The sequence below is a fragment of the Carassius carassius genome, chromosome 14, assembly GCF_963082965.1.
Source record: "Carassius carassius chromosome 14, fCarCar2.1, whole genome shotgun sequence".
Taxonomy (NCBI): Eukaryota; Metazoa; Chordata; class Actinopteri; order Cypriniformes; family Cyprinidae; genus Carassius; species Carassius carassius.
The window spans coordinates 8,772,383-8,786,209 of record NC_081768.1 but is presented as its reverse complement, the minus strand read 5'-3'; the positions used below and the strand labels follow the sequence as shown (position 1 = coordinate 8,786,209).

General features: G+C 36.6%; 1 protein-coding gene across 1 annotated transcript; it reads left to right on the top strand.

Moving 5' to 3' along the window:
- The first annotated feature begins 5,520 nt into the window (after positions 1-5,520).
- On the top strand, positions 5,521-12,798 carry si:ch211-67f13.7 (uncharacterized protein LOC565426 homolog). The gene is made up of 8 exons (XM_059565931.1): positions 5,521-6,117; positions 6,195-6,307; positions 9,290-9,393; positions 10,025-10,199; positions 10,267-10,384; positions 10,501-10,586; positions 10,699-10,787; positions 11,549-12,798. Exons 1-8 carry the CDS (start codon positions 5,662-5,664, stop codon positions 12,328-12,330), a joined length of 1,923 nt encoding a protein of 640 aa, XP_059421914.1. The 5' UTR covers positions 5,521-5,661; the 3' UTR covers positions 12,331-12,798.
- Positions 12,799-13,827: the final 1,029 nt, after the last annotated feature.

The window sequence follows — 13,827 nt, the reverse complement described above, 5'->3', positions numbered from 1 at the left end:
ACCACACAATACACCATTATGGAATAACAGATACATTACAGTTAGAAACAAAACATTGTATGACAAGGATTGGATGGAAAAAGGTATTTGGTCAGTGTCCCATTTAATTGAGAATAGTGCTATTATATCATATGAGAATTTCTGTTTTAAATATTTAAATTGCAGTCGAGCTAAATTTGAATCTATTGTTAAAACTATATTATTTGTTTGATCAAATAAGCTCTTTATAAACCCTGTGTTTATGAATGATTGTCTTTGATTTTACTTATTTTGGCAATAAAAGTTAAATATCACCATTGACCAAAAAATAAAACATCCATATTGACCGACTACCCCCCTGTATCTGCATGAAATGGTTTGGTCCTGTTAGCGCACTCATCAGTGACGGTGTTTAGTTAGTTGCAAACAGTCAATCAATGCACGGTGCGCTAGCAGTGTTAATTTCGTTAATGAAGACAACGACGAAAAATATTCGTTAAGGAAAATTTTTTATGTGACTAGACTTTGACGAGCTTTAAATAATATCTGATGACGAAATTATGAAATTTATGCAGCTTTTTCTCTAACTAGACGAGACTGGGATATAATGTTATTTGAGGACTATTGGACATTCAAAATGCACCCTGTAGACTATTGTCTTTTAAAATGTGCGTCCCTGTCGTTGGATTGCGATCGGATAAGGGCCGTTTGCATATCTATTCAGTATAACAGCCGCAGTGGATGGATAGACTAATAAAACGCGATCTAGCGATCTGAAACAATGGCCTCAGCAACCGAAGGGGTAGGGATGAGGTGACGTTTTTCCTGGGAGTCAAAATTTGTGGATTAACTTAAAGTTAGTGAAGGCGGTATAGGTGAAATCACGCTGATAGAAGTGCTCTCTCTCGCGCACGCTTCCACTTCCTCAGTTCTGACATACAGCGCGCAATCAGTTCTCAGCGCTCAAATACACACACAGTCCAAATGTTTATCGTGTAAAGTATTTCACGTAAATACAGTAGATTATGGTTTAAGTGAACGTGAACAGGTGGGTGAAAACTGAACGTGTGTCTGTATTCCATGCAGGTCTTCCGTCTTAACAGGACATTTCCAAATTAAATACATATCTGTCAAGATGTTAAATAAATGTATACATGTTAAGTAAAACCTACAGTATCTGAAAAATGAGTTTAATATATATATATATTAAATAATAAGTTGCTCATTTTACACTTTGTTAAATGGATAGTTCACCCAAAAATGAAAATTGTCATAATTTACACAAGATTTTCCAAATGTATTCCTTGACTCAAATTTCTCATTAGCTTAATTGATTTGGTCTAAAGAGAGAAGAATTAAAGATTATTTAAATTTGAAAACTACATATAAATTAGCTACCAAAATACATTTTGGTAAGTTTGGCTAAAAGTAATGACTAAAAGTTGACAGAAATGCAACGACTTTTCGTCGACTAAAACTAGACTAAAACTAGACTAAAACTATGAAAGACTCAAATTACTAAAATGTGACTAAAAGACTATTAAGACTAAGACTACATCAAAAATGCCTGCCAAAATTAACACTACGCGCTAGAAATAGAAAGACCATAATGTTGAGTGGTAAAATAAAATGTGGTTTTCAGAAAAGGAAAGAGAGAAAAGAGAGAGAGGAAAGACAAAAGAAAGGGTGTTGTTCTGTGTCCCAGTTTTTCACCAAGAATGGTGGGTAACGTTAGCCTTTAGTCTGTGAGTGGTATTAACCTGTTGTCCATAGTGAAATAAGCTAGCTAGCTGCAGGCTAGTGTTAGCCTTGATTAGAGTTATTTAAAGCTTTTGATGGGACAGTTAGGTCCTAGAGATGTGGTGACAACAGCTGCGCAGATGGGGCCCAATTAGATTTTTTTGTCATGGGTGCTGCGGCACCGAGAACTGGACCATTTACCTCCATGCACACATATGGACATTGTGAATTATATTGTTTACGATGTAAGTCACCTTGCATTCACACTGTTAATGGCTTCAATCTGACCAGGACATTTACATCTTGCGATCACACATTTAACTACCCTAGCCAACCCAGAACTGGTTTGTCCACCTTGCAGCCCCCAACACAAAAACCTGTACAATATGTGTCCTTTGGCTAAAATCAAATTATAACTAAACAGACACAGCTTTAGCCTACATCAAAACATGTTGGAAACGTTTGTGTACATTGAACATCTCGTTACAATCTAGTGTTTACGAAACAGTCGCAGTTATTTAAGTTACTTTGTCATTTTGGTCAAGAAGTGTCTGCTAAATGCAATGTGTAATTACAACATTATAAAACGCATGTGAATAAACTTACTTTGGCCAGTACAACGCAGTTTTCATCACCTGGAGGCTTGTAGTAACCAGCACCCAGCCACAGCAGAAAGCCTCGTAACTTTCCAAAGACTTGTGGCTTTTAAACTCCTGAATTGTGTAGTAGCCTAACTTACACCAAAAACTAGATAATTCACAATGTCCATATGTGTGTGGAGGTATGGTCCAGGGTCTCTGTGCCATTCCGCTGCAGGGAGCTCGTATGGGTCGATATTTTGGATGCCTGGGAGCTTCTCCAAATACTGCTGTTTTGTGCTTGGTGTAACCTAAAAAAACTGTATTCCATTGTTCCTATGTTTTCCATATGTATCGTGTGAGGTACTGGAGCAGTTTTTAATGCAGCAGTAACTTCCGGGCATGGTAAAACAGTGCGGAATTGCAAAGAACTCCTCTACTACCGAGTTAACAACACATGTAAACAATCCTGTTTCGCCGCCGGTGTCCTGCCAACATGGCAGAGACTGTGCTATCGAGGGGAGGGGCTCTGTGCTATGAGGACAACTCCTCACTCTCAATAGTTTTGCAATGAAACTAGGTTAATTAGGAGATGGATACATAAATAACTGGATTTTTTATACCTTATGTAACATGGACACTTATATGCTATAAAATAGGATCCTTTAAAAACTATAAGAGAACCAGTATAGGCTCAGATATTTTATTAAGAAGGAAACATCCCACATAGCAAACGGACTTGGCCCAAATGTGGCCTCAAGGTGGCACTGCTGGCCTCCGGTTGGCAATGGCAGAGCTGGGCCATGTGTGGCACATAGACAGTAAAAGAAATGGACACAGCGACCCCATTGGAATTTTCGATTTTTCAATCGATTTTTAGCACTTCCGTTTCTGATGCACAGACTCAAACTAAGCTTGATGACGTCAGCAACCTGTCTGACAGATGTAAATCTTCTAGTAGCTGTGCGTGCAAACTGCCATCGTTAATCTTGCAGAGACGGCGAGCTTGAGCGGGGAGTTCTTTGGCGTGAGTGAGCAGGAGTAAATATTCTGATTAATTATTTTGTATAGTATTTTAAAATGTAACGCCAGGGCTTGTATCTATGGGCTTCTTTCTTGATGTCTCCCCGATTGCCTGCGAGCTTCTCCTGTCTGTACGGTAATTTCTCTACTGTGCGACAGAGAGTCGAGTGGTTATGACGCAATCGTTAGCCTATTTTTACAAAAACTGTTTCTACGGGGCCATAATGTAACATAGAACGTAATGGAGCCCTTTATACATTGTCGTGTATCTTTAGAAATAAATAATGGACAAATGGAGTCTTTAGGGAAGTCGTGGCCTAATGGTTAGAGAGTCGGACTCCCAATCGAAAGGTTGTGAGTTCGAGTCCCGGGCCGGCAGGAATTGTGGGTGGGGGAAGTGCATGTACAGTTCTCTCTCCACCTTCAATACCACGACTTAGGTGCCCTTGAGCAAGGCATCGAACCCCCAACTGCTCCCCGGGCGCCGCAGCATAAATGGCTGCCCACTGCTCCGGGTGTGTGCTCACAGTGTGTGTGTGTGTTCACTGCTCTGTGTGTGTGCATTTCGGATGGGTTAAATGCAGAGCACAAATTCTGAGTATGGGTCACCATACTTGGCTGAATGTCACTTCACTCACTCACTCACTCACTAAACGCCTCAGATGTAAAGTTATTCGCTGTCAAAGTGACGCCAAAATGAATGGGAGTCAATGGGATGCTAACGCAAGTGAAGTTCTGCTACAAGATGGCGGCACGCGGCCGACTTCAACTTCCGGTCGACTTCCTTCCTGCCTGCAATGAAGGCACAGCGGGGATCCGGCAAACAACATGAGGGACGATTGTAGATGGGAGGAGTGTGGCCCAGATCAGTCCAGTGATATGTGGCCCAAATCAGGCTAAGATCTGGCAGCATATTATATGACCCATGATAAACAAGATAAACACAATATTGCATGATAATGGTTAAATTATCACATACATTTTAATGAAGTGTAGTATTGTTAAAATGTAATCTTTGAAATGGCAAGTCAAAACAAAATGAAAAATTATAATTAAATAATTAATAAATAATTAAGCAAATCAGTCAAGTGCATTCAACTGCACTTAATTATAATTTCATTACATTTTATATTATTATTTTTGGTACAAATAATCTTAGAATCTTTACACAAAAAGAAAGAGAGAGAGTATTTAACCGTTATCATGTAATATTTATTTGGTTTACTGTGGGGGCACACCATTTTTATTAGTATGCTGTCATGCACAAGCATTAAATAAAATGATCATGAAAGTATTTTATTTTTATTTAAATCCTGTATCCATTTGATGCTTGATGTGAGGAACAGATCCCAAATTCAAACCGTATTCATTGGCGTATTCATTCATCTCCTTCCTCTGTAGCTATAGTAAAATCTGACGTTAAGAAGTTTTACAACAAGTTTTACGGCAGCGATATCAAACGTTCATTGGCTCTCGTCGGTTTTGTCAGAGATTGCGACATGCCGTGTTTCCGGTGATGCGTGTTTTGAATGAGAATTGGCACCAATAATAAAACCTGTTTTGGCCCAGATCAGGGCCAGCTAAGGCTGATTAACTGGCTGAGATTCGGGCCGGTTATGGCCTATGTGTAGCCTGAGTCTTTAATCCAGTTCTGGGCCATTTCCGGGCCGCCATTCTTTGAGGCACTTGGGCTGAGGGAGAAGTCATTGTGTGTCCAGGATCTGGGCCAGAAGACATTTCCTATGTGTTCATGAGTAGCCTATGCCATGAAAACATTTTATTAGCACTTTATACAAAATAATGTTTGAGACGCATTGAAAACTTAAAATTGCCGCTTACGTTTGTGTTTGTCTATTACTAAAATACAGTAAATTATCATCATTTGATTAAAAAATCCCGACTTTGTGCTGATGCCCTCATGGAAATATGAATGACACACTAATATAAACCAGCTCTATTCAGCCTGAAGTACACCAAGCTTTTATTTGTAAACAATAACTTCAGCTAACTAAAATTACCACGGTTACTAAACAGATAATAAGATTCGATTCTAGATTTAGCACATAATATTTCTGTAATATGGCCAAATCAATTACAAAATCGTCCACAAAAGAACGCGCATTCTCTTGCTTCAATTAAGCGTCTAAGCACCAATAAGATTAGCTGATTTAGAAACCAATGGGATTGGAGGTGGGCGGGGTGATCCTCTATGCTGCACTCTGGACACCAATCACCCCTAACCCCGACCGAACCTTTCTCAAAAGGCCTTTTTGATTGTGTAGTTTTCACCTGTAGTAAAAACGATAAGACATAATAAAAAACCTACTAGTAGATTATTGATATGAAAGTGAAAAGCATAACTCGCGTAGTTCTATGTTTGATTCTTGGCAGTTTCTCCAGCCCAACACTGTTAAATTGTGTCTCAGCTTCATCTTCATTAGATAAAAAAGCCAATCACCAAAGAACAGCTCGCGAGAAAGTCTCTGGGAAAATTCTATTGCGCGATCCGTTCACAAACACGCCAGACATCACGCGCCGGAGGCCAGTGCCTGTCCTGCGGATCCGTGGCCGAACACCTGGAGAGGATCACCTGCACACATACAGCCGGCTCCCTGAAGTGTCGGTGATCTGTTCACGCTCTGGATTCGTTTTAAGGGTAAAAAAGAATTTCTACGGTTTCTCAGCCATCGCAGAGGAGCTGACACTCGGAGAAACCTGCAAAAGTAACGGGGTGCTTCAGCCGTATAACGATCTGCTCTTCACGTACGCACTCACCGACTGTCAGGGAGAACAACAGGTGAGCGTCATTTCAAAAGAATGTAGTTTGTCATTTATCATTGCCAAATAATGACACGACCCATTTCCAACTGAAAGGTGTTTCCTGATTACGTTGCCTACAAATATGTCCTGCATTACCGGCCGCGATCATACCGAGACTCACGTTTCTATCACAGAGTCCACGTGGGCTTGGAGTGTCGCTATAAAAGGTAATCCATCCGGTTCTCAATAAGAGTAAGAGAGGCTGCACAAAAAATACGAATAATGTTCGTGTTACATGAACATTTGTATTCATTAATAACTCCCATTGACGGGTTTCCTTGAGATTTTCCAATGGGTTTTTAGTTTCTATAAAAACAAAGTATATGGTAATTTTATAAATTGAGGTAAATATAAATTGACTATAGAAATAAATTGGGAAAATGGACGATTTAAGGATTGGGGGTCCTAGCCCCTCTGGAATTTAGAACCAATGACTACAAAATATTTCAAACTATTGTCATAACTGTGCTTGACAAGTAACAGGTGATTCAATTGGTTTATGGTTATGGTGGGCGGGGCAATAATTCTTATCAAGACTGCACCAGAGAGCTGCATGGTAAGTAGCCTGGCATACCAAATGTAACTAAACCATTATAAGGATGATAAATCTATAAAAAAAAAAACATGCACATAAAAAATATGCATAATATCTGTCTTGATGGCATCAATCAGAAATAATATTGTTAGTTTGGTATAGGAACATATTTGACACACCCTCACTCTCACACACACACTCACCATGACCCCCCCCAACAGTAATAATGGTAGTAGATATTTTATTTACAGTGAGAATGGAAAACGAGGAGAGGAGAGAGGGAGAAGGAGAACAGGTGAGGAGAAAGGAATGCAGAGGAAATGTGAGGAGACCGAAAGAGAGAAAAGAGAGGAGGAGCAAAGACCAGAGAGGAAAGGATAGGCTACAAAGATAAAACAGGGAGGGAAAGTAAGGCCAAACAACTACAATCTGTGGAAAGAGGAGAGGATGAAGGAGGCCTTAGGTGAATACAGGAAGGGAGTGAAGAAAGGAATTACAGTGAGTGTGCACCTCTTATCACAAGCATGGGGTGTGCCGCGATCCACACTGCAAAGACTCATCAGTGGAAAGGTGACTGGCAGTGAACATGCTTCCAGAGGAGGCGGAAAGGGAGCTTAAACAAAAAAGTAATCCAGCAAGAAACCAGCCAAGCAAGCCAGCAAGCAACCAGCCAAGCAAGCCAGCAAGTACCCAGGCAGCAAGCAATCAAAAGCGATCAAAATATAGCAAATCCCCTTTTGAAAGTACTGCGCTTCAAATAACGTTCGTGTCGATTACACCGTTTTGCCACTAGGTGGCAACAAGTGTCTTAAAAATTTATTTGTCAATGAATTAATTTTTTATTCAAGAGAATCATTCAAAAACGCTGATTCATCCAGTAATGAAACAAGTGAACTAGGTTTATGAGTGAGTAGTTGAATCAGTGATTTAAACAACTCTTTCATCATTTTAATATTAAAACGTGGGGTATTAAATAATATAATATATATACACTACGTCCAAAAATTTTGAACCGTAAGATGTGTACTTTTTTTTTTTTTTAAAGAAGTCTCTTCTGCTCACCAAACCTGCATTTATTTGATACAAAGTACATCAAAACAGTACAATTTGAAAATATTTTTACAATTTAAAATAACTGCTTTCTACTTGAATGTATTTTAAAATGTAATTTATTCCTGTGATGCATAGTTTTACAAAATTTTCAGCATCATTACGCCAGTACTCAGTGTCACATGATCCTTCAGAAATTATTTAAATATTCTGATTTGCTGTTAAAAAAACCATTCATTATTATTATTATTATCCTTGCAAAATAAAAATATAAATTTATATACTTGTGATAATAATAATAGTAGTAATAATAATAAAAATAAATGTTTCTTGAGCAGCAAATCAGCATATCAGAATGATTTCTGAAGGATCATGTGCTGTATTTTGGATAAAATAAATGTAGGCTTGATGAGCAGAAGATAATTATATAAAATAAAAAAATCTTACTGTTCAAAAACTTTTGGACTGGTAGTGTATTTTAAAATGCTTAATAATTCATTCAGATTAATTAGACACTTTTAAATAGACTGCAGCAATAATATTTTGTCACACATTATTTTATTTAGTTCAGAATCGTGGGAGCCCTATATATATATAACATACAGATCTCAGCTTTAGTTTGGCTTCAGTTTGTTTTCTATACTATCAGTTTAAATAGTTTATTTTGATATTATATGATATAATGTTAGGCCTGTATTATAAACCTAAAAAATTATTGACCTTGATTTTAATGGAGTCTCTTGCTCACCTAGGATGTATTTATTTAAAAATCAAGAAAGTATAGAAAAAAACAGTGGTATTGTAAAATATTATTGTAATTTCTAATTTTGGTTTCCTATTTCAATACCTATACTTTACAATATAATTTATTCTATTGAAGCAAAGCTGAATTTCAGCATCATCAGCCTACTCCAGTCTTCAGACACATAATCCTTCAGAAATCATTCTAATATGCTGATTTATTATCAGTGTTTAAACTGTTGTGCTGCTTAATATTTTTCTTTTGGAAACTGTTACTTTTTTCTTTGAATCTTTAATTTATAAAAAGTTAAAAAGAACAGCAATTATTCAAAATATTTTCTAACCATAAGTCTTTGCTATAAATTTTATCCATTAACCCATCCTTGCTAACTTTTTCATTAACTTTCATTATTTTTCTTTAAAAAAGTTGTTTCTTTAAAAAAGAAAGAAAACAATTTCTGACCCCAAACTTATGAATAGTATATTTTGATTATAAATTTTGATTACATTGATAACAAATCCGCATTATTAGAATGATGTCTGAAAAATCTTGTGACACTGAAGACTGGAGCAATGATGCTGAAATTTCAGCTTTGCTTAACAGGAATTAATTATATTTTAAAGTATATTAAAATAGAAAACATTTATTTTAAATTGCAATATTTCACAATGTAAATGTTAAATGTAAATGTCTATTAATCACATTAAAATGCACAAATTCAATAAAACAAATTATTTAAATAATTATCACATTTGATGTTCACAGTTGTCTGACATTGGTTAGGTCACATGACATGACAACACTGTTTTGTTTATTATTTAGGGAGCATCATGTGCACAGTCTGGTGGTGAGACCCACATCTAGGACCCTATTGCACAAACTTATCAGGAGCAGATCTGGTGACTTTTGGATTCAGCTGATGGACAGTAAGACAACGGGTCACACGGAAAGCTGTATTTTTCTGAACAAATACACTAGATTATATAAAGGAATACATTATCATTATGCAATAACATTCTTGTATCACACATTTTCCAGGCTGTACTTGACAGATAAACATTGCATACCTTCAACACAACAGATTTCTACAGAGACTTCTTGCCAGTTGTATCATTGTATAATTATATAAAAAGTTTTAAAACAACATTAGAATAGTTTGTTTATGAATATGAACTTTACTAAACAAAGGCAACATTTTAATTGTGTTGTCAGTTGTGTTAGGTTAAAATGGCAAGCAGTTGCAACAACAGGCATGGACTTCATAGATCAACTCTGATATATGTCAGGGAATCCCTTATGCAGTGCTTGTAAGCATGTAGCAGAGGAGATTATATATAGCAGGAAATATCTTGTATAATGCACTGTAAGCATGCAACGGGAGATTGAGGAGTTGCATTCCAAAGTCTGTGCTAACACAATGCATGTTGTAACTTGCCCAGAAGCATTTTGGTTTTTACTTTCCCACACTCTGAAGTACGTTTTTGACCTAACCCTGATTTAATCTGTAAACCTGACACTGTAAAATGATACTAATGGTCTCATGTATCTATACTGTAGGTTCCTGGTCCTCTCCAGTCAGGTCTGCTGTGTACCTTCTGGGTCAGCAGGTGAATGTGCAGGTCTCCACACGACATCATTACCAAGGGGTCAAGCTTTTTATCAACAGCTGTTATGCAGCTACAGCCAACACTTTGAGTCAAGCAACCAAACACAGTATCATAGACAATTATGGGTGAGTGGAGCAAAACACTGACTTTGTGGAACATTTATCAGACAAACACTGTCTCACACACATTCAGGTGTTTACGAGAAAGCCGGATAAATCCAGGTGCTTCAACATTCAGGTTCTCCAGGGCAGACAATGTTGTTCAGTTCTCTTTTGGTGCTTTTCAGTTCATTGAAGCCCCAGATACCCAGGTGTGTTTGTACATTTGATTCTTTTCTCACTGTTGAAAAGGCAAAACTGTGCTGTGCATTGTGTTGCATTAAGTCTTAGTGTGATTCACTAAGTTCTGTTGTGTGGTTTATTGTAGATCGCACTCCACTGTGAGCTCTCTGTTTCTGGTGGTGGACCTAGTCCAATGCAGAAGTCTTGTTTTTACAGCCACACCCATAAAAGGTTAACAAGACTAAACAAATGTCTCTGTGTTGTAAAGGGCATGAATAACTCTTTTCAATCATAAAAAAACTCTTGTACCACAATTGTTCAACCAAAACAATTCATTTGTTAGATGGATCTCCGTGTTTGGGCCAGATTCTATTTGTGACTGCTGTGATTCAGTCTGCAACCAGACCAAAACCAAACGAATAACGCACGAAGGCAAGTAAATCATCAAACATAAATCCAGTTGTAGTAGTCACACATTTTTAATATGGGATCATCACTTTATTTCTTGCTATGCTGGTCAAAAAAGTCCTTATCAGATGACTGCACCAAAAAAAACATGTTAATTTGGTGTATCAGCTAAAAAAAAAAAAAAAAAAAAAAAAAAAAGTCAAATTAAAGGAAAGACAAAAAAACTGCACATTATGTCCACAGAAGGAATGTTGAAGAACATATTTAGTACAAAGTATTTTTTTTATTATATAATACTTATTAAATTACTTTTAATGCTTTATTTATTTTTATATTTTCAATTTATTAGTTTAGTAATTTTACGTGGATTTTGTCATTTTATTAGTGTTTATTTCTATTCTATGTTTACACTTTTTTTGACTAATTCGTTTTAATTCAGCTTTATTTTAATTACTGAAAACACATTTTAGCAGGTTACAACCGTTGACAATAAGTAGATTTTGTCATTAGTGCACAAACATCAGTGAAATCGTAATATATATGTCATGGGGTGATCTTTTCTTTTTCCTCCGTTTAACTGTGTTATTTTGGTCTCAAATTATTTCCTGTATATTTATGGGTGCAAGGTTGTAGATTTAAATGGATTGGTATTTAGTAAAATGTTACGTTTTAGGTTAAAATGGGGAAATTAGTTCACAGGAAACAACAACTCGCTCTCAACTGTATAAAGTTCACAAAGAAAATAAAGGTTTTGACCTCTGCTCTCTTTTTCTTCTGTGCATCAGGGTTTGTAAGCAGTGATCAAGTGCTCTTCTCTGACCCTTTAACTTCTCCTTTCTCCACTTTGCCTTCCTCAAATCTGGAATCAATTCCCATTGCTCATAGAAGTGATGTTATCTGGTTTGAAGCTAAACTGGCCAAAGAGTCCCAGAGCTCATACACCCACAAGGACTTTGTTGCCTCTGTTTCCCTGATATCTTCTGAGGAGGTCCATGATAAGAGACCGCATGCATCTAACACCAGCACAGTTGAGTTCATAGAGGAGGAAAGGAAAGAGATAGAGGAGAAACATGGGGATGTGGAGATTATTATAGCAATCAGTAAGAGTATTGTAGGATCTGAAAGGCCAGATTTTGACCCTATAAAGAAGCTTGGCATTGCATCCTTGGATTGGTATGGAGACAGGAAAATGCAGAACCTGACAAAGGGTTCAAATTACTCCCAGAAGAAAGGTCAGAGAGTGGAACAAGTTATTCAGGAGGACAAAGGTTCCACAAAGACTTCACTTATGATCAATGAAACCATGGAGGAACATCCTAATATGGATGAATCAACAAAGGGAGACACTGGTACTGGGCAACTAAATGTGTTTCTGCCACCATTCATCTCAGAGGAAAAGAATTCTTCTGAAAATAATAAGGAAGGTTTGGGATTCCTGCTAATTTCACCATTTGAGGAGAAACCAGATTTTCCACTCGGATCTGATGAGCTGATAGAGAAAGGTGTTGTAAGAAAACTAGACCTTGCCGATGACTCAGATGATGATTATTTTTCAGATGGAATTTAATTCTTTACAAAGAAACCAAAGAGTCATGCAATGCTTAGAAATTCAAACTGGGTTTGCAGGCAATTTTCTTGGTTTATAATCCATGTATTGAGAGATATTAAATTACTTTTGTTACATGATTTCCATGGTAATGCCTTTTTATTCTATGTTTAAACCAAGCCTTATTTAAGTCTTGAATCAGAACCTCCTGTTAATTGTAATCTTTAGAAGAAGCAGTTCATATCTAATGTCATTATGGGTTTTCAGGCACACGTTTAGTCTTGCTCTCTGTACAATGAAATTTCAAGACCTTTGGGGAAAATCAGATTAACTTTTGTTTACTCAATGCATGGCCTATTTCCATCACGTCAGTTGTAGATATAAAGACATTTTGTGTTCCTCACTCACACTGGCCTTTTTTATGTGTGTGATAATCTCCACAGAACTGTAATGGTTGTGAATTTGAATAAACTGTGTCTACTGCCATTATTTCTGCAACAATTCCACCTGATTATTTGTTTTCTGTTTGCACTAACCAACATGATTTTTTTTAAAAGGAAAAAAAAACTAGATGTACATGTACAGTCATGTTCTGTGAAACAACACTGCTGAGATTCTTTGCATGTATGTACTTTATTTTTTTTAAATGTAATAAGATCCACCTATCACAGATGCAAGTATGACCGTTCTGAATAGAACATGTGGAATATTACAATCACAAATATCATTAGTGGTTTTACACAGTCCATACAAATTGAAATATCTATACAGTTTACATTTTTAAAAAAGGTTTCACACAAAAAAAAACAGTCTGAAAATGTTGATTTTGTAAATTCCATTTTTGACAAATAGTTTAGCAAACATTTTTAATTGACTGCAACATCACTCTGCCATCAGGTAAAATAAATGATCTCAATATTGAATATTGCACAGCAGAAAATAATGCTGCACATAATGTTATGAGTGACAAAATTCCTGTGAAGACTAGCACCAAAAAAAGTCCAGGGGCCAGGTGCATAAACTGTTTAGACTAGTCTTAAAAAGTGAATAATGCCATTTTCTTTTCTTAGATTGGTCATAACTTTTTAAAATCAGTTTCTAAAATGTATACTGCTCTAATTTGCATTCAAATGCAAGACTGGTTACCCTTTGGCTAACTGGTAGTTGGTTAACATACATTTTAAGACAGTCATAACATGACTATATTTATGCAACTGGCCTCTGATTAGTTCAGATGGGAGAGACAATACAATTCTGTTTTATATGGCACTAGAATGATTGTTTGAAATGTTACGTACAGTAATGTAAAGGATCAGTGCATGTAACTAATAAACTTTGTACTATTTGTTAAAAGCTGCCACGGTTAGTAAATAACATCAAATAAATATATAAATGCACTAGTCAACAACATTTGAAGTGGATCAAAACCTTCCATCAAAGTTGTCCTAAAACCTAAAGCATTTTTCAACTTTACGGACAACTTTGATGAACTTTTTTGATCCACTTCAAATGTTGATT